General features: G+C 34.2%; 1 protein-coding gene across 1 annotated transcript; it reads right to left on the bottom strand.

Moving 5' to 3' along the window:
* Positions 1 to 5,599: 5,599 nt before the first annotated feature.
* LOC132617909 (heat shock 70 kDa protein 17) lies at positions 5,600 to 14,758 on the bottom strand. The gene is made up of 14 exons (XM_060332975.1): positions 14,101 to 14,758; positions 12,683 to 13,112; positions 10,761 to 10,920; positions 10,203 to 10,448; positions 9,958 to 10,094; positions 9,545 to 9,881; positions 9,269 to 9,430; positions 8,625 to 8,696; positions 8,441 to 8,541; positions 8,277 to 8,346; positions 7,636 to 7,692; positions 7,469 to 7,530; positions 6,288 to 6,360; positions 5,600 to 6,157 (listed from the first exon to the last, which is right to left on the bottom strand). The coding sequence occupies exons 1-14, from the start codon at positions 14,657 to 14,659 to the stop codon at positions 5,936 to 5,938; spliced, it is 2,688 nt and encodes an 895-aa protein (XP_060188958.1). The 5' UTR covers positions 14,660 to 14,758; the 3' UTR covers positions 5,600 to 5,935.
* Positions 14,759 to 27,082: the final 12,324 nt, after the last annotated feature.

The raw sequence follows: 27,082 nt of genomic DNA, 5'->3' as shown, positions 1-27,082 counted from the left end.
ATTTCAAAATTTTTCGAGCTCACCAGAAAAAGAGGTAGAGTCTACTAATAACTATAAGAAGACTCTGAAGTGTAACAGGTGTGGTAAAATAGGACACATAAAAAGATATTGTCGAACAAAAGAGAGTAACATGGCTAAAGTTGAGAAAGCTACTGAAGAAGAAGAGGACTGGGGAAAGTGCTTCGTAGCTGAGGCTCGAGTAGTAGATGCCCTGGCTTCCTTCAATTTCGAAAGAGACAGGATCATGGATTCAGGAGATAATGCAGTCCATCATGTGGAGAAAGAACGCATTGGTGTCATTAACAAAATGAAAGAAGATTCTGAAGATGTTCATACTGGTGACGTGGTAGCTGCTATTGAGGAAATCAACGAAGCAGATCCTGAAATTGGTAATAAAAGTCTGGACATGAGGGATGTTGAAGTAGAACCTGAGCAGGCAGTGTCTGAAACTATACATGTTAATGGTGACAATTTCAGACAAAGCATTGAGGGAGATATAGTGAAACTTGAAGTCTCTGGTCAATCCTCTGACATATCAAGGTCAATTACTGGCTCAGAGGAAATACTAGAAGCAAATGGAGAAGCAAAGTATCAAATAAATGAAGAGGTTGACCTTGAAGGCCTAATTTCATATGAAGATACAAGCAATATGATTTTTGAAAGCTCTGAAGCTGCCAAACAGTTTATCGAGGAGTTGGAAAGGAAATCTAGTGGTGGATCCTATGCTGGTATTGAGGCTTCGAAGGAAATTCATGGTCAGATCGTCACCGACTCAGGTGCTTCTCCAAATAACACAATTGTCAAGGAGCTACGAGAAAGGGGGAGTCTCGAAACTCAAGAATATGAAACTCAGCATGAAGATGAGTCACGTGGTTCACAAAGGCCAAAGAGAAATAGTGGCAAGTCCGCCCGCTACCGAGATGAAAATTTTATCAAGACATATTCACGTTTCTTTGGAGGCTCAATTATTAGCGGAAAACCATCATCACTTGAAGAAGGAAGAAGTGTTAGGAAAATATTGTTAAGATCTTTACTAAGGCACGCCCAAAAGCTTCGGTTGAGTTCTTCCGCAACAAGCTCGGGGTATTCCAAAAAATCACTTTAAGGGGGAGTGTGAAGAAATAAAGTTGATTTTTTGGAGCTACAAAAATACTAGATATTTATTAAAGGTTCTAGAATAACCTAGTGGACTATCTTAGATAATTATCTTGAAGAAAAATCTAGATATTCTAGAATAATACTAGAAGATAAAGATAACTAGATTTTTCTTATGGATGTATCTAGAATAATATCTAGAGCATCCCTAGACAAGTATAAATAGGGGTGACATTAGGCATTTGTAATCAACCCATAAAAACCCCAATTGTAAGCTAATACTACCAATACAAGCCAATTCAAGTAAACTTTTCCTTTCCATAGCTTCCTCTTCTTTAGTTGAATCCTCCGATCTTAGTTAACGATATTGGGCTAGCAGAAGGTCTTCCCGATTTACCTTTCTTCTGCTATATTTCTCTTCACACACTTGTATAAAAAATCTCTGGCAATCTCAGAAACATTACTCGGAATCACAGGGTCATCGTTCATTATCTTCCATTGCAAATCTATAGTGTCGCGATAAATCCAAACATGATTTCCAGTCATTATCTCTGCCGCAGTGCAGCCTAGCAACCATAAATCATAAGCTTCTGCATAAAAACCACAGGTCAAAGATTCTGGGGACGCGTAAAGTAGAGTTCCTCGATTGCTTAACGGAGTTCCAGTCATATATGCCATTCCATCATCAACTCTCAGTGACAATCCAAAGTCAGCCAACTTCAACTTGTGCATCCCACCATTATTATCATTATCGAAAGGCATAATACATAAACAGGCCCTCAAACTTGGCCTCAACCGGCAAGTATGCCCTCCAACTTTGGATGTCCACAAGTAGGCACCTCAATTTATCTCCACTTTGTCAGTTGAACATTCCAACTTACAAAATGGTCACCTATACACCTCCAAAATTTATGTGTCACGTCAATGCCCGTCAGCATTTGTGTTTACGTGTTCAACTTTATACAAGTTGAGGTGCCTACTTGTGTACACCCAAAGTTGGAGGGCATACTTGCCGGCTGATGTCAAGTTTGAAGGACTGTTTATGTATTATGCCTTATCGAAAACCAATACATTAGCGGGTTTAATATCTCAATGAACCCACCCTTTCTTATGAACATGTTGAATACCCTTTAAGAGTTGATATGAATAGAAACCTACTTCCAATTGTGACATCTTTATTCCTCTCTTCGATTTGATCAAATCGTGTAGTGATCCACCACATGCATATTCAAGAAACAGATTGTAAGTTGGAATATTACAATTGTCAATGCTTGTGTCTACTCCAAAAAGCTGGACCGCGTAAGGACAACCTTTTAGAATTGATCAATTTCACTTCAGCAAGAAGCGCAAATCTTGACAACGTAAGGACAACCTTGTAAAATTGATCAATTTCACTTCAGCAAGAAGCGGAAATCTTGACAACGTAAGGACAACCTTTTAGAGTTGTCAAGATTTGCGTTTCTTGTTGGAGTGAAATTGATTGTACATTTTACAGCTTCAACTGAAACACATAACGAAGAAGAATCCATCTTCACTGCATAATACATATAAGAGATAAGGATCAAAAACACACCCCAACTATCACTGTTTTTGAGTTTCATACCTAAACTATTATAAGGTTGAGAAAACTACCTAAACTATCACTATCTAGTTTGCAAAACACACCTCAAATTATTCTTGAATGGCATGTGATCTACACTCTCCATTTTATATAAAAATGTTGTCAAGTGTTGTCCATGTGGATAAATAATGTCACAATGGCACCGACATGGAAATTAAAAAAAAAAATTGTTTAAAAAAAACTGAAAAATAATATTTTTTTTGTAAAAAAATATCAAAAATTATAGAAAATAAAAAAATAGTTTAAAAAATGGAAAAGTTATTTTTAAAAAAAAAAAATATAAGAAAACTGATTATTTATTTTTCACATTTTAAAAAACAAAAAATCAACTTTTCCATTTTTTTAAATCATTTTTTTTCTGATTTTAAATTTTTTTTTACAAAAATTATTTTTTTTCAGATTTTTTTTTTAAATCCAGATTTGTTTTTTTTTTTATGCTGATTTTTTTAAAAAAAAATAATGTAGTTTTTATAAAAAAAATATACGGTTTTTTTATAAAAAAATTATTTTTTAATTTTCATGTATGTGCCACCATAGCATTACTTATGTCATGTGGACAAATGTTTTAAGAAGATTTCAACTTCGCTTGCCTTTTGGAGAGTGAGTTCACACATTTAGTTCAGGTGTGTTTTGCAAACTAGATAGTGATAGTTTAGGTAGTTTTCTCAACCTTATGATAGCTTAGGTATGAAACTAAAAAAATAGTGATAGTTAGGGTGTGTTTTTTACTCTTATCTCTACATATAATGAAAAGCTTCTTCCACTCCATAATTATATTTCTCTTTTCACTTTCTTCTTACTTTGTATAATTGACTGCAGTGGCGAAGCCACACAGAGCCGAGGGTAAAAAAAAAAAGGAAGAGTTTTAAAACTTGTGGTCTAAAATAAGTCACAGATATTTGTGTGGCTGTAAATCATTTCATTAAAGGTAAAATGTGAAGTTTTAAGTTAAATTATTTCTAAATAAGAAATGTATCATTCTTTTTGGGACAAACTAAAAAGAAAAGTGTATCACATAAATCGGGACAGATGGAGTATCATTTTAGTCTTATCTTCTCATTTATCTTCTTTATTTTCGGAGCGAATTGTCTGCCTTCTTTCATGTCCTGTAGGGATCTAGTAGCAGCTCTGTTGGTTGGCTACCTGAACTCTCACCTTGTTGGTGAGGATTCAAATCTCACGTTGTAACCCCCTTCCCCATTTCCCCTATCCCCACCCCCTATGTAATAAAATTTAAAAAAAAAGAAAAAAAAAATCTTTCACGTCCTACTTGAAAGGCTCACTTTCCTTAAAAATGCTTATGAATGATCGCTTAATTTTATATTTTCAGTTTTCCGAAGTCTCAAATTTAAGACTTAGTTCGGACCATTTTTAGGCCTCATATGAGAATAAAAAACTGGAACATTATATCTTATTAGTGGAGGAACATTTTAACATAAACAGAGAAATTCTAGCTAGTTTAGTCTTAAACCAAATGAAGTTAAACTCAAAGAAACATACACGGAGGTGGAGCTAAGATTTTAAATTTATGAGTTGTGAATTCAAAAACAGACAACTCATTGTGTTTTGATAAATTATTTATACATATTAAGTAAAGATATTAGTGTTTTCACCTTGGTTATTTAGTGTTTTCACTTGTCGTCCCAAGAATGAGACTACTCAGGGAAAGGCATATTTGGGTTCTAGTACATTTGTGAAGTTACTTTTTGACCTGGTACCAGATTTGTAATATCATGGTTTCAGTTATTTTATGAGACGCATTTCTTTCTCTTAGAATATTGGGTGATATTAAATACTGATACTGTTGGACTTGGACATAGGTAAGTAGATGTTGAACCTCTTGGCTTCTTCGTGTGTTTACTTCTTTATATTTTTTAACCCCCTTAGTAAAAATTCTGGCTCCGCCACTGAGTAAAATGAGTGAATCAGCGTGTAGATGTGTGCTAAGATCTTCATTATCCACTTACTTATTTCTCTAAGGACATCTCTTTAATTGGAAAATTCATGAAGCCAAATGCAGTTTTTGGTGGGATAATTGGACAGGAGTCGGAGCCCTTGCTAACCTGTGTCTCAGTGCAATCAATATAGTACTAATATCACTATCAATGACTTCTTGATGAACCAACATTGGTATATCAACAAGCTCCAAAGATTTATATTCTAGATATATTGAGATTGGCCAGAGGGACTAACCTGATTTCACTATATGAAACTTGTCACATGATGGTAACAATAATAACAAATCTAGTTTGAGGAAGAGGAAGGCTCATAATTCTATGCTATCTAAACTCTGGCAACAAAACATCCCTTCTAAAGTCTCTTTTGTGTCCCGGAGATTAATCAAGGGAAAATTACATTTTGATGATGTTGTAGGCAGGTTTGGCAATCATAGGGAGTCCAGATGTGCATGTTGCACAAGGCCACAAATAGCATATCCAGGCACCAGTGGCAGATGTAGCAAGCAGTGAGTTCTTTGTCGTAAAAGGAGTAATGAAATGGAAACGTCCCAGTAAAAAAACACGTTCATTGTTACCTGTATAGATTTCTAGAGATTAGAGATCTAGCCATACAATGGTACTGTAAGATGTATAGATAGATTGTGCCAAGTCAAATGTTTTCCTTCCATTGCAGGAACCCTGCACCTTTTGGTTTTCAAAAATGGCTAACCCGTTATAAAATTGATTGCAACATAGATGACTTTGCGTGATGGTAGTCAAGCCTAGCACACCCGGGCATTGGTGGCTATAACCTAACGACATAGATTCTTAATATATTTGGTATACAGCTAATCTGCATCCATTGTCCCAAAGAAATACGACGCGCAGGAATTTTAGCCCAAGCTCTTTTTAAGTGTTTCCAATTTCAAAAAGAAAAGGTGTAATATTTCAGGGGCAGGAGGATGGTGGCAAATGGCATTCAAAGAAATAGAGGAGCTAACAAAATTCTTTTCTGCAGCCAAAATGGCGCATGAATATGTTCCTGCTGTTCTACATTAATATTGTGTTACAAATACCACTGATCAAGTGTAAGACCTCGTTGCATGTACTATTTGAACCCAAGATTGCCTGGAGAGCGACGACTCCCAAAGCATGGCAAGAAAAAGCATTCCATGAAAAAGATGGGTTCGACTCAGTATATACTCTACAATTCAAGTTGCTATCTCTTCCTCTTTGTAATTTGCATATATCTAGCCTTTGATGTGTCACTGTAGGATAATAATCATAACTCATCATGATCTGATCCATGATCTTTAGACTGCGCATCGGCTTTTTCATCAGCGGATGACTTCTCTGCATCTGCAGCTGTTTGTTCTTTCTGGGAGGTACCCTCCTCAGAAGAGGAGTTGGCAGCGTCTGCTTTCTCCTTGCTGCTTTCAGTTTCGTTTTTCACAGGCTTCTCAATCTTTGGCTTTGGCTTTGGTATTTTATTTACCTTGTTAACCTGATCAACAAGGAAGAGAGAGGGAGGATCAAGCAGTGAAAGCTTCATATCAGGAATGAGTTGACAACCAAATTCTAGGTCAACTCTTCCCCATCACTACACTGAACTAACGAAGATTTAGATCTCGTACCTTGTCTTGAAGATCAAAAACCTTTACATATACTTCTTCAGAAGTAAATGCAGGCTTCTCGGTTCCAGGAATGCTGCAGAAAAAAGACGAGGCCTTAACACACAATGTATGAAAAAAGGGATAAAAAGATAGTAAAGATCAGAAAATATTTTCTCAGAACAATATTGTAGAGAGTTGACTTCCTCAGACCGGCACGCTGGACCACTGGGATATATGGACATAATTATTATGAAGAACCCATGGCTCAATTATATTTTATGTATATTTTTCGCCCAGAAATTCTAGGCAGTACTGCGCATAAATTAGGCTAAGTCGTTTTAAGCCCAAATTATTTTGTTTTTGTAATCTACACTATATGGATCATAATTTTTATGGAGAATCAGCCAACAAATGATATTTTATATTATTTTGCCACCAGAAATTCTAGGTACTATTGCATGTAACTTAGGCTTAGCCATTTTAGAACCACATTGTTTTGTCAAACTTTTGCCGTCAAAATCAAGAACTGACGTGAAGCACATGTGAAAATTCAGCAATAAAGAGAATCAAGGTTTAAGCTGTTCTTTTTTCATTCGCTTTTTAATTTTTGTTTCTTTCTATTTTTCTGATATCAGAGAGATCTCCTGTGGGCTTCTTGCACAACTTCAGTTGGCACAAAGGTTCGAAACTCCAGGTAGTCTGGGCCTGCTGCAAGGTTCGAAACTCCAGGTAGTCTGGGCCTGCTGCTCTAGCCACATTCCCACAATAGGGTTCAAACTGCAGCAAACCCTCCCATCATGTCATGCGTCCTTGTCACTGAACAAAAGCCCTGGGGGCAAACATTTTTAGAGCATCCATTTTCTTCTCTTTTCTAGTCTCCCGGTACATAGTACTCCTTCAGTCCCAATTGAATAGGGCAAATGTTAAATGAATGACTACTACATTCCACCTTTCTCCCTCCTTATTCGGTAGAATGAAATGCCAAACCAATTAAGACTACACAAATTAAATATGTATACACATACAAAATGCTCAAATCATAGCGTATATGCTTCAACCCGCACACAGATTCAATAGATTTAGACTTTTTTTCTTTTTTCTTTTTAGGAAGGTAACGACAGTATATCAGTTATCACTTTCGAGAGTTCAATGGCTCAATAGTTTAATGAACAAGATGTTCCAACAGGAAAAAGTGAACTTACTTTTTCTGTTCAGCCTCCTTCTGATTTAACCAATTCTTCACTTTCTCAGCTTCATTTAGAACCTGCAAACATGACCTTTTTTAAATTTCCCAGCTATGAACACTAAAGAGATGTCTTAGCTTCTATTGTATCAAAACAGAAATATGCACAACAGCTGAAAAGAGCACCTCATCTATTCTTCCCTTAGGAAGCCACGATTTGTTGGTTTCCCATCCATGCACAATCTGAAGGTATCCAAGAATAAAAGGTAAATTGCAAGGGTCAAAAGCAATAAAAGATGCATAACTTTCCTAGCTGGTTAACAGCTTTGAAAATCACACAAGGATTATTGCAAAGTTCAATGTCAACGATGTAATTAAATCTTCTACTAAAGCCAAAATGACAGTTATGGTACCAAATGTGAAATCACTGAAATACAGATGCAGGTTAATATCAATTTTATCAATACATCTTCTACACTTCCAATCTAGAAGATACCATGGCTATTAACAATACCTCACAGTATACAGCTTATTTTGCCATGTCCCCACTTGAAAAACTTCAGTGCCGACTTACAGTTTAACGAGCTGGCACAACCTAGTAATTTCTCTTAAACCCACTAATTTCTCCATTTTTCCCTTGAAAATAAATAAACAAATACTATTGCTTGTCCATCTAGATATAGATACCACCATAACACAAACAGGTACTATTTCTTGTTCAAACCATAACACACTCATTCAAACTTACATTCTGCACTTCATGATCCAAAGAATTTAAACAAAGAGAGCAGAAGAGTATGACTGGAACAAGAAATCAAACTTCCTACCTGTTGCACTTCATTAAGGTATTTTCGAGCATGATCAGATGCAGCAGGGCGTGCAGTAAGTTCACTACGTCTGCACAAAAAATTACATTCAGCATAACTACCTAACCTTGTACTAAAAATAACCATGCTTTAGCCTTTAAGTGCAGTTGATACTAGGAGCAGACCTGAAAAATATGGGGTCCCCAATAGCTTTCAATTTATCTAAATGTTCTTGAAATTGGGTGGCAGAAGCATCTTCACCATCAGTGTACAACCATTCTTGTACCTGAAAAATGTGCAGCAACTTCATTTAGTATATTTACCATAAACACACATATGATCAAACATGGAAAAAGGAAATAGGCAAACCTCATCAAGTTTCTCAATAAAGGACTGGCGCTCTTGACTGGTCAATATCTTCACAAAATCTTCAGATTCAAGCTGGTAAATGAGCACATTCAACATAAAAAAGATGGAGGACGTGATTCATTAATCAGTTCCATGTGATCAATCAAGCAATAAAACTTTGGCGCGAAACAGCAGTGATAAAGGGCCGCTGGAAGCCAAATGATATAAAGCGCATTACAAGGAGAGCAAAAACTGAGAAGCTGACAGTGATCCACAAGGTGACAACTTCTCGGAAAACAATATCACCAGAGAAACAGAGTAAGTATGTGTGGCTTGTTCCACATCTGCGTATATGTTTCATTTGAGGGCTCAAAAGCAGAACAGTTTTCAAAAGGATGTTTCGGGAGAATCTTGAAGCGTAGGTATGTGCTTGAGATTTGAGAACAGTTGCAAAAAAAATTTGTCTAGCTGCAAAGCCTTCACTCTGAGCTAGAGGAAAAACTTTTATTAATAAATCAAACAATTGTGTATGCAATTGGAACGAGAAATGGGAAAATCAAGAATATCAAGAATACACATAAGGCATTAAAGTTTCCAGGCTGAATGGATCAGGTGTCCACATATTCATAAGCATGCACAAGAGTAAAAGATATAAGCCCTCGAACCTTGTCTCTCGTATCATATATGTATCCCTCCAAGCTATTCTTCAATTCTGCTGTTCTTCTTCTCTCTTCATCTTTTTTGTCCAGTGCTTCCAATTTGCTTTTAGCTTCACTAAAAGATTCTTTTGAAAGAGGTGCTCCGGGCCCAGCAGTCTTCTCATCAATCTACACAAACAAAGAAGTCTCAAGGATAAGACTGGTTAAAGACATCTTAACATTGCGCTATTTCTAAAATAGCATTTTCCCTGGCACCTAAAGGAAATCAATAAAGAAGGGGACCTTAAGTGGAACTCGGAAAGTCCGTTTCTTCAGCTTCTTCTCTGTACCAGGACTTATGGTGCTAGAATCATTTGCACCAGGATCAGAGGTGTTACTATTACCACCGTCTGTATTCAACTTTTCATCGCTTTCCTCTGTACCACTGGGGCCACTTTCAGTTGATGTGTTCGCAGAAGCAGAGGTTGAGTTGTCCACTGTCAGATTCTTTCGTGGAACTTCGACCCATTCAGTTATTTCAATAACAGCATCTGCTCGATCAAATGAAAATATTCCACTTCTACTAAGGGAGAAATGTAAATTAGCCTTGACAGGGGCAGATAGATTCCGTGATGCATACCTAAAAAAGGAAAAGCACAAAGCTCAGAATAATAGATCACCAAACACCATTTGATACAGATATTGATGATTCTTACTTCTCGCTGGCATCAGCAAGACCTGACACTGCATACTGAGCAAATGTACGCGAAGGAGTCCCAGGTGGCAAGAAGTCATCGCTTTCATATGCTAGTGAAACTTCAAAATCCTTGTTGTGAACAATGGATCTGAACATCTGCAGTTAATTCACACGATAGGACATAAAACTGTCATGATTAAGTATGTTCTTTAATAACCTATCATTTCCCCAACAATATACAGTCAAAACAAATTTCTGATATACCTTGCTGGGTAGTTTCTTCATACGCGGTATGGTCATTTGTTTGGTGCTTTCATCTTTAGGAAGATCCGGACCATCCACTTCAATCACATATCCATATGGAGAACCATCAATCATTCCCAATTTACGATTCAATTTGATTCCATCACTTATATTAGCAGCATGCAATGAGGCACCAAGTGCAATTGCTTCATCGGAGTCCAAATGTCTGTCCAGTTCTTTCCTTCCAAGAAATTCCTGCAGCTTAGCCTGCAATCGAGGGATGTAAATATTATTTTCAAGAAAACAATTTGTGTTCTCACAACTCCTAATCGAGCATGCTACAAGCAATGATGTCTAATTCTACATTGACTTGGCTGCATATAAAGATAATGCTACAGATTCAGTGACAAGAAACTTCACCAGCCAGCAACACAACATTTATTTTATCCTATTGTATATAAGTCATAAGCAATCAAAAAATTTCCTTGGATTTTCAAGTATATGACAACTGCAAATATGTATATTTCTACTGTAGTTGGTAGACCTTAACTTTGTTAAGAAAAGAGCAGTGACTCAGACCTGCAATTTGGGTACCCTTGTGGCACCTCCAATCAACTCCACTGCATAAATATCTTCTATTTTCAAACCAGAATGAGTAAGAACTTCCTTTAAAGGTACAAGAGCTTTGTCCCACAAATCGTCACATAACTCTTCAAACTTCTCACGAGTTATTGAGCTCCTGCGACAACATAAATTCCTGATGAGTGAATAGATGAAAAACAAGTGATAAATACTAGTTGAATATAGCTCCTCCTCTTCCAGATGTGTAAGCGTGCCAGCATAACACATAAGTCACACATACGAGGAAGGGTACTCCTATATGTATTAGATAGCAACGCTACTGATAGGGGAGCAGAACTTCTTTATCTAAGACGGAATTGAGCATTTGATCATGTCAACCAGAAATTAACATAGTCCGTTGTCATATTAACTAAAACATGCAAACACGGGGAAATACAAAAGAGAAACAAACAATTTACAAAGCAGTCAATTTTGATGTATTTCTCTAGAGAATCAGTTTTAAATTAATCACAAGTTCTATAGCAGAAAATCACAGCGAATGTGACAGCATCGACTTTCAACTAAGCCACGCCTCAAGCTCTATTTCACCTTTCACATATGCCATTTTATATAAGAAAAGAAGCATCTTCCTCATTCTTGTTTTCTCCTTTTTAACTCTTGCTCTCATTAGCTGAACAGCTGATCCTTCACCTCAATTACATGTATTGATCATTATTACTTGCACGGCATGTAAAACTTTGGATCACAAAAAGTTTTGAATAAGTAAACAGCATAGAAACAATCACAAGGACAGAAACAAAAAGTAAAATCAAGTAAAGTTGCATTTGTTTAATCCCATAGCAAGATCAGCTTGAGAAGTACCATGGCAGTAGAAGTGTTTCACCAAACCGTACCCCAGGGTTTGGATCAACTTTGTTTTAAAGATGCTTACTCCATGCACAAAGTGCTGCTTCGCTGATTTGGGGGTAAGGGGAGAGTGCGAATGTAACCATATAGGGTTCCCCTTGCATCTAAGCAAAGATTTCTTTGACCAATTTTGCTTGCTTAGGCAAAGTTGATATTAGACCTAGCCTGGTCTAAAATATCTCTGGAAGGGTACGGTGATCAATGTGCCAATAGTAGGACCTGGCCCCTATGTTCCGATTAAGAATTCATCTCAGTGTACATGGACTTTTGGAATAGTACCAAATTAGTGAAAGGCTGAAGAAAAGAAAGCAATAGCAACAGTAATGTTTAAAATTTTAAAAAACAATTACAGCAAGAGCCTAATCCTTTGAAAAGTAGCTCCATCACATCTCAAGCACATCGACTCAACTCTCTTTCATCACGAGCAAAACATGAAATACCACACCATAAAGTTTCCCCAAGCCTTACTGTTAAGAATCCCAAAGCGGATATGGGATGGTTAATTGGTCTCCGTATATGGTCTTAGACAATCCTCACCCTATGAGGTAGATTTTGGGGTTGAGTTAGATCCAAGGTTTATATTTTATCATGCTATCAAAGCCAAGCCCATCCCAATTCTTTGTTCACCGATGTTGTGCTCCCGTATTATGTTGTCCACGCTTCAGTTAACGAGGTCTGGGCGTGTGTGTGAGTGTTAAGAGTCTCACATCGGATATGGGATCGGTAATTAGTCTCCTTATATGGTCTTGGATAATCCTCACACTATGAGCTAGCATTTGCGGTTGAGTTTGGCCTAAGGTCCATGTTTTATCACTTATGCATATCATAGACAGGATTACTGACCAACTTTCTCTAGATAACATGACATCATTCACTTATTAGCAGCACATTGGAAAACTAAAAAAGATCAATTTTAGAACTAAAATTTCCCAGCAGTAGAAAAACTACAAGAAAACAGGAAAGTAGGAGAATTCATTTTCATGTGGATACAAATCAAGGGACAATAAACTTACCTAAAATCCCGATCATCATAAATAGATTCAACTGAAATCGGAGCAGCTGTATTTGCACTGAGAATCTCCTTTGTTCTCTTAACTTGTTTCTTCAACTTCGCCATTGACTTAGGAAACTTCCTTATATCAACCCCATTTCCTAACTGCTTATTAAACTCATCAACAAAATACTCAACCAATCTTAATTCCATATGTTCACCACCCAACTCCGCATCCCATCTAACATCCTGAACCTGAAATTGGTTAGCCGATACAGTCTTCCCAAACTCCTTAGTATTATAAGCCGAGAAATACACCGACGCAGCATAAGTACTACCCGCACCCATATCATAGAAAATCACATGCCTCGAACCATTAGAAAAATCTTTATCAATCCCATACTGCAATGCTGCACCAGAATGTTCATTCACAAGCGCCAACACATTGATACCTGTTGAAAAACAGAGGTGAAAACACAATGATAAATATGATTTATTTAGCAAAATAATAACACTGGATAATTAAATATTACTACAATAATATCTTTAGTAAATACACGAATTGACTTGAGTCGTACTGGGCACTGTTACAAACTATTTCAGCAATGTGAAATGCTTCCCAGGATTAAACAAACCTTTCTCTAATTATTAGAGGATACAAGAATCAACATAATTAATTAGATACACTAATCAGCAAAATTAAATAATACCCAACAAGTTTTATAAATATTAAAACACATCAAGAGAACAATTAAAGAAAACGAAAGAAAGCCAATCAAAAGGAACGGAACGTGTGGGGCATGAAAACCAAAGGAAAGATTCTTTGGTTGTGTGCTGATGAAATCAAATGAGACCTATTTATAGCTTAAGAATGAGATTGTCACTTGTCAAGTGGCAAGCTCAGTTGTTAAACAATTTTCACGCATACTGCCACATTTTCATTCACTTGCCACTCTTTCTCTAAGGGCTCGAACAATTTTTATGCATACTACCACATTTTCATTCACTTGTCACTCTTTCTCTAAGGGCTTGAACAATTTTCATGCATAGTGCCACATTTTCATTCACTTGCCACTCTTTCTAAGGGCTCCTTTGGTTGGGAACAAGTTATCCCGGGATTAATTATCCTGGGATATCCCATCCTCAATGTGGGATAAAAATAACACTACAATCCCAAGATAGTTATCCCCTGATTTTGTACCAACCAAATGTGGGATAAACTCATCCCAAATTAATCCCGAGATTAATTATCCCAGGATTAGTTATCCTGGGATATCCCACCCTCAATGTGGGATTAAAATAAAACTACAATCACAGGCCAAACATGAGATAAACTCATAGCAAATTTAATCCCGAGATTAATTATCCCTTATCCCTCGTACCAAATGTGTCCTAAGAGTGACCATTCACATAAAAATTTATGAAATACTACAACAATACCAGCCAATTCAGCAGCAACAAGCAGCCCTTTCCTCTCCGCAACTCCCATATACGGCGGCACAGTAACCACAGCATCCTTCACCGGTGCCCCCCGAGTATGCGACTCCGCTAATCCAAGCGCATACTTCAACAACATTGCTACCAGCTCCTCCGCAGTGAAATCACCGTTCTCGGTTTTAAAAACAGCCACATTTCGCGCTCCCTCGGGGGAAGTATCGTAATTCAAGTAACGCGATGCTAGGGTTTTGACAACATGTTGGTAGGGTTTTGAAATTAAATCACGGAGATGTGAGTACACCTTGTTCGGATATCGAGCGGTTATTCCAGAAGCTTCTTCCCCGATTAATCGACTGCCCGAGTGGAATGCGACCAGTGACGGAGTTTTCCGCTTGGACATTTCGTTAATCGCGATGGAAATTGGGGGTTGTCCAGGTTTTAAGTTAACCACGGCGATTTTGAACCATTCTGATCCCAGATCTATGCTGGAAACTGCGGATTCTGATAGGATTGGATTGACCAACAACAATGATAACAGGAATATACCTAACCGGAATAACATTTTTGTTGATCGGAAAATGGGTTTGGGAAGGGGCAATTTTTTTCCAGTAACAGGAGAGAGTGTAGGGTATATATACTGTTGGGGATACAGGTGGAAAGTGTAGGGATTGACGAATGAGGATGTGACATGTGGTGTAATGTGCACGTGGCGTGTTATGTGTTGCCCGGTGCGTTGGTTTTTGGTGTTGGCGTGGATCTAACTTCACAGGTCTCGTCATAGGACTTTGAAGTTTCTGGGGAGTTCCCATTTTTAACTGCTCTTTCTTTTCTTTGTTTTTTGTTTTTTTTTGGGATAAATTTGCAAAAGTTTGTCGGAAAAATATTGCATAAGTTTGCTTTCTTTTTTTTTTTTTTTTTTTTTTTTTGGGTATGAAGCACTAAGTACTCATTTGGTACAAGGGATAAAGATAAATAATTTCAAAATTATATTTAAGATGAGTTTATCCCACGTTTGCTGGAGATAAAATCACGGTATAACTAATCTCGGGATTGTAACGTTAATTTATCTTTGTGAGAGGATGGAATAACTAATGTCATGATAAGTTATCCTAGGATAACTTGTTTTCAACCAAACGACCCCTAATAGACTTATTTGTTTAATAGAGCAGTATACTTTGGCCCGTTTGGTACGTGAGATGAGATAACAATTCCATAGAATAAAATGCGGAATTATTTTATTATGCATTTGATTGACGGATAAGGGATAACAATTTCATGGGATATACTAAAATTGTGGGATTCCTCTTTTGTTTGTGCTTCGATTATCGCATTATTTCAGTGTTGTTACTGTTCCTTTTTCTGAGTGATATGCCATATTGCATTTTATTAGTTTTTGTAACTGCTTCCATTTCCGTGTTTTTTTTTCTAACTGCTTTGAAATGCTTTACTTGAGTCGATGGTCTATCAGCAACAATCTCTCTATCTCTACGAGGTAGGGGTAAGGTCTGCGCACGCTCTACCCTTCTCAAACCCCACGTGTGAGATTATACTGAGTATGTCGGTGTTGTTATACTGAAATTGTGCATTAGTTATCCCATATAAAAGGTGGTGTTATACCCTATTTTAACCGAATTAAATTAGAGTACAACATATTGATGATTCCTAAATTATTTAACTAACTTAAGAAGTTGCCACCTAATTAATTTTGAAGTGAATTAGGACACCTATCAATTATTTAATATTAACTCCATTTAAAGTTTACTAACCTAAGATTCTAGATAAGAGTTCAATTAATCTAAAGTGAAGGTGTTAAACACCCATTAAGATCCGTACTAAGACGATTAACCGACCGAACTTAAGATTAATTAAAATATGCCTAAAATGAATATTTTAAAAATATTGCACTAAATTATATTTATTGAAATCTTACAAAATATGCATGCATGCGTAAAACACTAAAATAAAAAGGAGAACATCTAATAGTTTAAATTATATAAGCATAAGAACACAATTTGTGCCCTCCGAAGAAAATAAAATGTAGCAAATTTGTAGAAAGTTTCTTACTGTTAAAAAATATTGAGCAACGTATGGGTGAAAAAATGGTTACTTGACTTAACGAAATTGAGAAAAGTAATAAGTTGATTTCTGAGCAAATTTGTAAAAATGTGATTTGATGTTTTCTGAGAAGTCATTTGAACTTAAATTTTGACTTATGAAATAAGTAAAAAAAATTGTGGACTAAAGCTTGGTTTATCGATTAAGCAAGTTTATAGAATTCCATTACCGACTTAAACTACTTCATTAATTAGATGTGAATCCTAGGCATCAAGTAGCAGAGAGTGACATAATATTAAAGCATATAACCTATACTAATTCTCCCCAAGCATCATGAAACAGTAGGGGGGTGGGGAATACTTCCATTATTTTTGGCATTTACATAGTTAAGACAAGAGAAAATAATAGTCCAAAGAAAGCGACTCCAGGTCCATGCTCGGGAAGAGTCTTGCATTCAGACTCTATGTTCGCTCCAAAGTGCTCATGCAAGCAAAAAAGACGGGAAATAGAATTAGAGAAATAAAATAAAATAACTGTGAAATAAAACAAATCAATACGAGTCATATGCATACATACGTCAATGGTAAGCAAAATGTGAGTTAAAGTAAATCTTAAAATCATTTTTTCTTTTCAAACCTCTCACAGATGCATAAGCAAGCCATCAAAAACTTCATGCTTCCAAATCTAATTAGGTAACACTGCTCCATTTTACTTAAATGGCATCTTAAGGGAAAGTTTTCTAAATAATTTAAAATGGAAAGTAGTATTACCAAATACATGTAAGAAACAAATTTCGAATATAAGAAATCAAGTCACGGCATCCATGTATTGCTTATCAGAGAATTAGACATGGGCTTAACACCATAACTACTAAGCAAATAGACAAATGATCAGGACTCAATTTAGCCATTTAAGATTCATGTTCACCAAGGTTTAACATGGTTTTGAAACTTCAACCAAAGATATTATTTTCAACTGCTCAGTTGCAAAATACTAAGGTAAAATAAGATTTTAACATTTTTGAGAATAGAAACAACATTTAAGGTCCTAAATTAATGGCAGATTTTATACAATAACAATAATTTATAAAACACGATTTCCTATAATATATGAAAGTAGTGTGATTCATGGCAAAAGAAAGCATTTTCTTTAAACAACATACACACATTTATTAGTTAGGACAGTGAACGACTTTTAAATTAAAACTAACCTTTACATGCTTTTAAAACAAAGTATTAACTTGACATAAATTTAGACCACAACATCATAAGATCATGGAAGCCAGCATATAAAGTCAGAAATTCCTACAAAGTGGGATTAGTACCACCTTCTAAATATATTAAGTAACATGATTGTTAACGAAAAAAGACTAACCTCCATACTCATATTTTATAAAAAGAAAAAAAGAGGTATCCAACATGTTTATTTTATGGCATGCTATTCCAATTTATACCATAAATAAACTCACGAACACAAGAAACATACCATAACACAAAGATCCTATCCCATAATGCGAAGATCCTAAAACATGATTTCTAAAACGCAGTATTTTAACAACAAAAGAACGAACAGAATTGGGTCCAAAATTTATCTTTTTGCCGAGCAATGAATTGTGGCTTTGAGGTCTTAGATCCACTATTACTCCACCAACAAAATGAGGACTAAAATTTGTAAATAAACTAAAGTCGATAGATAAGAGTTGAGAGATTTTTTTCGTTTTTCTTTCTTTTTCGGCTCAGATCTTAAAGGTGGTATTTATAGGTGAGGAACTAGGGTTAACTCTCACTTTTTGGGCGGGATTTGAAGAACGAAAATGATCATTTGGATAGAGAATCAAATCTCTGAAAACGCAGATTTCTTCCGAAATTTTTTTGGCTTTTTTGTTTAACCAAATCGTGTAATAGAGATGAAGATTTTTAAAGACTTTCACCAAAATAAGCCTATAAATTCTTGTTTAGAAGTGAGAGAGATTGGCTTTTTGTTCATAAAGGGGAAAGAGGTGGGCGGCTCTTGGAACTGAAAAGAATAGAAACCCTACTTTTTCTAAGTTTTGCTAGGTTGAAGAGAAAAAAAAACAAAGTGTTTAAGAGAGCTTTCATTTTGTGCTGGTCTGGGATTTATTTGGGTCCATATAATTGTCCAGTGGGCTGAATGTTTGATGCTGAAATGTACCCCCTTCCGGGCAATTCGCCCTTCTTTTGGGGTGGTCTTTAAATTTTGCCCCTCATATTTGAAATCTTTAAATTTTGCCCTTCGCTAAATCTCATGGGTTTCAGGTTCGAACCTCCACACAGTCAAAATTTAAAAAAAAAAATCGCAAGGCAGAGTTTAAATTTCGCTATGCCCCCATCGGCATACACTTGTGAAGGAATTAACAAAGTTATGCCGGACCCGGCATACTTATGCCTTATGGGCAGATTTGGCATAAGTATGCCAGTTCCGGCATAACTTTGATAATTCTTTCACAAGTTTATACCGGATCCGGCATAAAAGTTTTGCCCATTAAAAGTATGCCCCCATCGGCATAAACTTGTTAAGGAATTACCAAACTTATGCCGATGGGGGCATACTTATGCCTTATGGGCAAACTTTGCCTTGAAGCATATATATGTATTTTTTTTTAACTTTTCAAGGTAAACATTTAGTAATGTCTTAACTAAAAGTGTGCCTATAAAACATAACTAAAAGTATGCCCCATAAGGCATAAGTTTTCCTTAAGGCATAACTAAAAGTTTGCCTTATAAGGCAAAGTTTAAATTTTGTATGCCCCCTCCGGCAGACTTTTAGTTATGCCGGATCCGGCATAACTTTAACTTTTTCTTAAAGATTGTATGCTGGATCCGGCATACATTCCCCCAGTCTTGTCTTGTGAAATTATTTTTTTATTTTATGCCTGAGCGGGGGTTCGAACCCAGAACTTCATGTATTCGCCCATCTTTCCAAGCAAAGGGCTAAATTTAAAGACCACAAATATGAAGGGCAAAATTTAAAGACCACAAATTTGAGGGGCAAAATTTAAAGACCACCCCAAACGAAGGGCAATCCGCGCAAAAAAAATGCCCCCTTCCTCCCTCATCTTTGGGCTTCCTCACCATATATATATATATATATATATATACTAGTTATGTGAGGCCCGTGCTAAGCCCGGGCCTAGACTCAAGATATAAAAGTTGATATTTTAACTAAAGAAATATAATTTGTGTTAGTACAAGTGTACAACAACAATAACAACCATATACCCATTGTAGTCCCATAAATAGGTAGTTATATGAAAGCAAAATTTTCATTCCACTTCTTTAATATTTTAACTTCCATTTTAATGAAATTATTTACTTCAAATCAAATGTGGAGCCAGAATTTGACATTTATAACTTATGTATCATAATTTTCTGAAGTTATTTAGTTCTAAATAAATAATCTATACATAGTTAATGAACCTTTAAGACAAATACATAATTTAACTTGTGTAGCGGATGGAGCTGCTCCTCTCTTAATTAGGGATTAGGGGTTCGAACATGGATATAGAAAAATCTTTGGAGGAAGCGCTCCCCCCGAATAGGTGCGATACAGTACGAATTATCTGGATTAATTGGGCTCAAATGCGGATATCGAGCACCAACCAGAAAATCAAAGAACATGAAAAATGAGGTAGGAGGTTCGATAGTTTTTCAAAAGTAGACCTTAAAAACAAAAAAAATTGACTTAAAAAAATAAGATTGAGACCTAAAAGTAATTAATTAAATAGTTTTAAAAAAATTTGGAAATTATTGTGAGGACTACAGAAGTCCCCAGGTTCGATAGCTTTTGAAAATTAGACCTTAAAAATAAAAAGCAAAAAAATTGACTTAAATAAATAAGATTAGGACCTAAAAGTAATTGATTAAAAAGTTTTAAAAAAATTGGAAAATTATTGTGAGGACTACAAAAGTCCCCACATTTGCTCTTATATATAATAGTAATATACACACACATTATTCACTATATAACCAAATATAAAATTACAAATATTATAAGCTAAGGAAATCATATAAAATATTGATCAAGTGATAGTAAAGTCAATAGTATTTAGCGTAATGACAACTACAGTATTAACGATATCAAAATGGTACTGAAATATAGTAAGAGTGATAACTAATGTAACTATAATAATAATAATAATATTTTATTATTAACAAGTGTAATAATAATATTTCGACCAATATAATAGTAGTAGTAAAATTAGTAATAATCATAATAATAGGTAAAAATATATTATCAATGACTAGAAAGAGCAAATAAATGAATTAGAGAAAAAGTGAGACAAAATTGAGCGTCAACAGATGAGATATATTATTCCATGAGATACCTATCTCATGAGATATCCTTGACTATCTCATCCTGTCTACGTACCATATACGAGCCCAAATAATTATAACCCAAGACCCCATTAGTTTTTTCAACAAAGGCCTCCTCACGTGCATATCACATGATCCCCCACCCACCCACCCACGCCCCCACCCGCCGCTCCAATCATATATGCAGTATCTCTTTGTCTTTGATCAATTCTTGGAAAGAGAGTACTTCAAAGTCTTTCTATAGCCAAAACCGAAATTTAAACACCAAATCATACCCAATATATCTCATATATATTTGAATTGATTATCAGGAAATAACGATATTCTTAAATCTTAAGGCACAATAGTAGGAGGCAATCGCCTTTTATTTATGGCGACATTAGCGAGAATGAATTCAGTAGCTTTCGTTAATACTCCACTGCTAATATTTCACGTATAGGAATGCATTTTCTTGTCATTTTTCAACAAAATCAGTTTGACGCGCCTGCATTTTCACTTGGTATTACAAACTTAGTTAGGATGCTGAAAATTGGGGGAAGAATGTGGGAAAAGAAGATCTGGATTTCTTTATAGAGAAATTTGTCAAATTTGAAATACAAATAGTGTGACATGCTTATAAGGAGGTCTCTGTTAAAAAAAAAATATATCATTCTTTAGGATCATTTTAAAAAATTTCTATTATAGAGTGTGATTCACAAACAATCTAAGATAATACTCTTACGAATAATTTCATAACCGTTGAAACTTAATGATTTTCACAGAACATAAAATAAACAACAATTTAGGCCTCATTTGTTTCCATTAAGATTAAGAAATCTAAATATCAAAATGTGCATTAAGATCTAGATGTGATCTGAATATACATCAGAAAATTAAGATATGATCTCTAGATCTGAACACTGAATGATTAAGTCTATTTGTTTTCAATATCTAAATGTGCATGTGAAATTACATTATATCAATAAAATATTATAAAAATCTCATTTCAGCAAAATAAATTTATTTTTTAATAGAAAATAATATTTTGAATATTACATTTGATAAAAAATTTAAACTATCTGAAATAAATTTATATATCAATATAAAAAAATAGTATTGTGATAAGGTAACATGAATTCTTTTAAGAATTCAACATAAGTTAATTTTTTAACATAAAAAATCATCCAGCTAAACAAAATCTTGTTCCACTTCAAACACTCAAGTATAAGAAAATTTAAATAATTAACTCTGAAAACAATCGGATCAAATTCTAATGTTTAAACACTATAAAAGTATTTCAGATAATGAAAATATAAAACTCTCAAGTATTTCCTCTTCTTTGTAGTAGTTGAAGTGCAAGTTGTTCATCTATATTGTGCATTATCTGCGAATCTTCAGCTGTCCAACTAGGTCCATTTGTTTCATCTAACACTTTTTCGTGTTCTCCTTCATCCTCGTCAAATATTAATTGAGGTGAATTGTATTGATTAAACAGCTACGTACGCTCTTTCCTGATAAAATTATGAACTGCAAAACATGCAACAACAACATCTCTCTGGACATCAAAAGAATATGGAGGCATCTTATCCAATAGCAGAAATCTTGCTTTCAAAACTGCATAAGCACGTTCGATAACATTTCTGAGTTGTGCATAAGCATGATTAAACTTTTCCTCCTTTTTTTAGTGTTACAATTAATCAACTAATATTGCGGCCACAAGAGTTCTTGATAAACATCAATACACCCGAAAATATTGTGAATATAAAAAAAAAGATAAAATACTTGTAAAGATTATGAAATCTTACCAGTTCAAGCAGGAAAATATAGGTACAATCAAACCTCTCTATAATTGCCATTCGTTATAACAACATTTCACTATAACGGCCTGATTTTCTCCGGAACCGATTTTTCATGTTATATTTACTTCTCTATAACAACATTCTGCCTATAACAGCAATGTCATCCATTATAGTGGTACATTCTTTGTAAAATTACCTCTCTATAACAGCCATAGTCAAATAGCGTGTAATAATATTTTGTAAGAAATATATATGTGACAACAAAAGTGTCGATAAAGAGCCTTAACCTACTGCAACTTGGAGATAGAAAAGTCAACTGTTAAGCACTTAGATAGTTTTCAAGGAAAAGTTATTGAATTTCCTTTTGCTGAAAATTTGGACAAAATTCTTTGTCAGTTCAAGCGTTATATTATCACTAAGAGACTAGAATTTACGAAACATCCTACAATTGTGGAGTTCTTACGTCAAACTTAAAATATTCAAATTCTCAATTAATTTATAATGCATATGTTCCATAGATTTTAATTCTTTATCTGTGTGGTACAACTAGTTATGAATTTAGTACTAATTTATTAGTCTTTTCAATTTTTGATTTATGAGATATGAAAATCAATCGAGATTTTAAAATTTACAAGTATATTGTTTTCGTTTATAACATAAAAAATATAAAAAGTTAATTGTTTGCGTACTTTTGTTTATAACAGCTAAATGAGATCTAATTATCGAATGTCAGTATACATGCATAACAGCACCTCACTATAGCAGCTATGAAATTTCTGGACAAACGCTGCCACTATAGAGAGGTTTGACTGTATTTGGTTGAGAAAGAAGAGAGGGAAGTGTGAAATTTTTTGTCGCGAAGAGAAGGCAGAGGTGTGAAAGGTTTTGTGAATAACGTGTACTTATTTTAATGAGTCTGAATGGAAGAAAACTCTCTTACGGATCTAATTTATTCAAATCTATTTAGATCCATTAAGAGGCGTTATAAGGAAACAAAACAAATGCACTTCATTGGTTGAATCTGAATAATTAAAATTCATACCTTAAAAACAAATGCGCTTAATGGGCTGAATTTGAATGATTAAGATTCAGACATTCATTAAGTGCAAATAAATGAAGCCTTAATTAAAAAAAAAAACATATCTGAATTCGGGCATAGTATTGTCTTGACTACTTGATACCAGAAGCCTTTTTCTTTAATTTCTTATTCCGCAGAAGTTGTTCCCCCTCTTTCCTTATACTTACAGAATAGATTTGATGGAAATGTCTATTCTATTTGATAAAGAGAGGATCATGTAATCTGAAGAGTTTGGAAACATTATTGCCACACTCCTTCGACGTGAGAAGGGTAATATGGGTAGTTTAATATCATTAGGTAACTTTCTCATATTTATTTAGGATTTAAGTTTATTTTATTATTAAATCAAAATAATTAGGCGTGCGTCAAAAATCTATATTGGCGCACGTTCATTGACTTAATTATTTAATAAACGTGTCAATCTTCATGTGCATTATTAATGATAAATCCGACGTTATTCGCTATTATTAAGTAAATGAACGTCATGGCAATTGTGCATTACTTTATTTGATGTAGTCTCTTCTATGTACTATGATATAAGTCTATTATCAAACACACCTTTAAAAATACATAATAAATTCAATGATAATATCTTAGAATAACACTATCTAATCAGATAAGATATGTTATCGTCATTTTCGACATCATGTATATATATTTATAAAAAATAGATAACAATTTCAAAAATATAGAAATGAGCTCAAAGTGGCATGAATCCATTAAAATAAAAAGTCTTTACATATAGTCATTCATTTCCATCAATAATGCACATTCTTTCAACATATTCAATAAATATCTTGCGCGATAATCATTTTATCAAAGAATCGACAACCATAAGTTTGTTGCTAATATGTTCACTTGACACTTTATGTTTCTGAACTTCTTTTTTAACGGAGAAGCATTTCAATTCCATTTGCTTAGCACCATTTGAATACTTCTCGTTCTTAAAGAAGATTATCGCTGCAGAATTAAAACGTTAACCCGAATTGCAATTATACAAGATTATTCTCAAATTCAAGATTGACATTAATAGTATTGTAAATCCCTAAATAATAGAATCAAGGTTCACGAAATCAAAAAAACACTTTTAATCTTTTTATGAAAAAATGCGACTTCTAAAAATTCCTGCTATGATAACACATGTAAAGATTTCTATTCTAGATTGTGATTCATAAACAATCTAAAATAATAATTGTATCAATAATTTTGATGAAAACGAATATTCTATTTGGCAGAGAGAGGACTCTTTTAGTCCGGAGGGTTTGGAAATATTATTCTCATGTTTCATCAGCGTGACAAATAAGGACATGAATAGTAGCAATACCATTAAGTAACTTTCTCATACTTGTTTTAGATTTAACTTACTATATTAATAAATTAAAATAATTATTTTGGGCCACACTAAAAGTGCACCACTTTACAAAGAAGAAGATTACTAGTGTTGTGTGAAAGAAGATTAATTGTTTTTGAGATATTATATCGAGTGATCTTGAAAATGAGTGGTCTTAAACTATTGCCTTTGCTTTTTTCATGACAAACTTTCAAGGTCAAAAGTCAAAAGTATTACCCACTTTACATTTTTTCAAATAATTTAGAAAAAATATAAGAAAACCATCGTCAAAGAACCACCTAGCTCATACACTTCCCAAATAGTAATATGTTCACATAAATTGAAACAGAGGAAGTAGCTTATATGTGTAATGTTAGAGCTCCCCCGGGTATTAAAAGTAACTTCAACAATATATGTTTTAGTTATGTTAAGGCCCCGTTTGGACATGGTTTGAAACCATGTTTGGACATGAAATTTGGATATTTTAAGGAGTATCTTCTCTTATAGACATAAAAACCCTACAAGTTGTGAAAACTATCAAAACATTCTCAATTCTTATACAATCTTACCAAATGAGCAAGTCATAGTTCATAACAAAATTAATACGCTAATTCATAATAACCGGCTCAAAATTAATACTAGAAGACCTTTCTAAAAATATAACATCAATTGATTAAAATTTAGTTCAACAAATAAAATTAAACTATGGGTCTTTTTTTACAAAATTAAAAGGTTGGTAGACATAAATAAAATTTGGTGGAAGTTAAAGAGATTGATAAATGATTTATGGGGGTAATTGTTAAAAATATCTACCAACTTATGGGTCTTTTTTTACAAAATATAAACTTATGAGTTAAATTTTATATTTAAAAAAATTGAAACCATAGTTTCAAACCATGCATAAAAACGCATGTCCAAACGCTGATTTGAAACTATGATTTCAAAATTCATGGCCAAACGCCTACTTAAACAGCTGAAGCTTTTGAGGTCTCCGCTAAGCGTTTGTTGATTAGATAGCATGGCTGTGTTAGCTTGCTATGGCTTGTACTGCCTATTTGGTGATTAAATAAAGTTACTTAGTTACCCAAAAAAAAAAAAAAAGATACGCATTGTATAAAATTATATTTTTATACTGAAGTTGTATATACACTGTTATATAGTGTATGCATGAAAGATGTATATTCACTATTACACAGTGTATAACAGTTCTATATACATTAATTCCAGAGTCTGGCAGTGTATCCTGAGCGAGTTTGTGTACATGAGTGCATATATTGGTCATACAATGTCTAAAAGCTATATATACATTGTAGAGTGTATAAGTATGAAATGAATACTAAATGGATCGACTTCTGTCTTCTTCTTTTTACGTGACATCGTTTCTATCTTCTTCTTTTTACGTGACATCGATTTTTTTTAAATATTTGGTGAATGAAATTTCAAATTTTGTTTAAAAGATAAAAACGTTACTTTTCGAGGGAAAAACATTTGTTTTTCTTCTGCTTAAACAATCACCAAATATGCTAAAAACTGGATCATTATTTGTGGTTCATGCCCTTATGATGATTATGGTTAGAGATCTCATGAGCTCAAATCATTGAATAGGAGGTATTCCAGCAACTGATTTCTCTTTTCAATGGACGAACATGATTTCGAATTTTAGGTGATGATGGAAGGACAGAAAAGAGGCACAGATGACGAAGATGAGCTGGATCTTTTTTTTTTTTTAACCGAATGTTATATTTATTGGTTATAACTTGTAATTAAGTTTAAAGAGGCTAATCGACTATATTAAAATAGTGTCGAACGACTGTACGTGTAACTTCCCCCAAAAAGGCAAGGCATGTCGAGTCCACGGGTCGATAGTCTTATAGTACTTAACTAGCAATATATGCCCGTGCAATGCACAGGTCGAACATGTTTATTCACTTTAATTAATCAGTCTTTAAGGTTTGTATTTTAAAAATAAATTTTAAAAACATTCTAATTGTTATTATATATAGCAACAATATGTATTTTATGTACTATCACTTTAGCTATAATTAAAAAATGGAGTTTAAAAATTAAAAGCATATGATGGAATTAAGTCTTTGAGATGGAAAGAGTCAAACCTTTTTCTCATTGTCATGACAATGAAAATTGTTCATCGATGTGAAAAAGAAAATTAATAAGAATATGAGGGAAAATTAATCTTTTGATTCTAAATTTTTTCTTTTAAATTCTTAGATATATTATATGTATACCGACAGGTTAATATCCATCTCAATTAACTAACTGATCAGATTCAAACATAAGAACCATTGCTGTATATATTGAATTTTTTAAAATCAAAACTAAAATATTTTTATTAAATTACTTAAAATATATATTATAATTTTTTATATTAACAATTATAGATAAAAAGAATTGT

Source organism: Lycium barbarum, chromosome 11 (genome assembly GCF_019175385.1).
Source record: "Lycium barbarum isolate Lr01 chromosome 11, ASM1917538v2, whole genome shotgun sequence".
Classification (NCBI taxonomy): Eukaryota; Viridiplantae; Streptophyta; class Magnoliopsida; order Solanales; family Solanaceae; genus Lycium; species Lycium barbarum.
The sequence above is the reverse complement of the archived record's forward strand: the minus strand, read 5'-3'. Positions and strand labels throughout refer to the sequence as shown.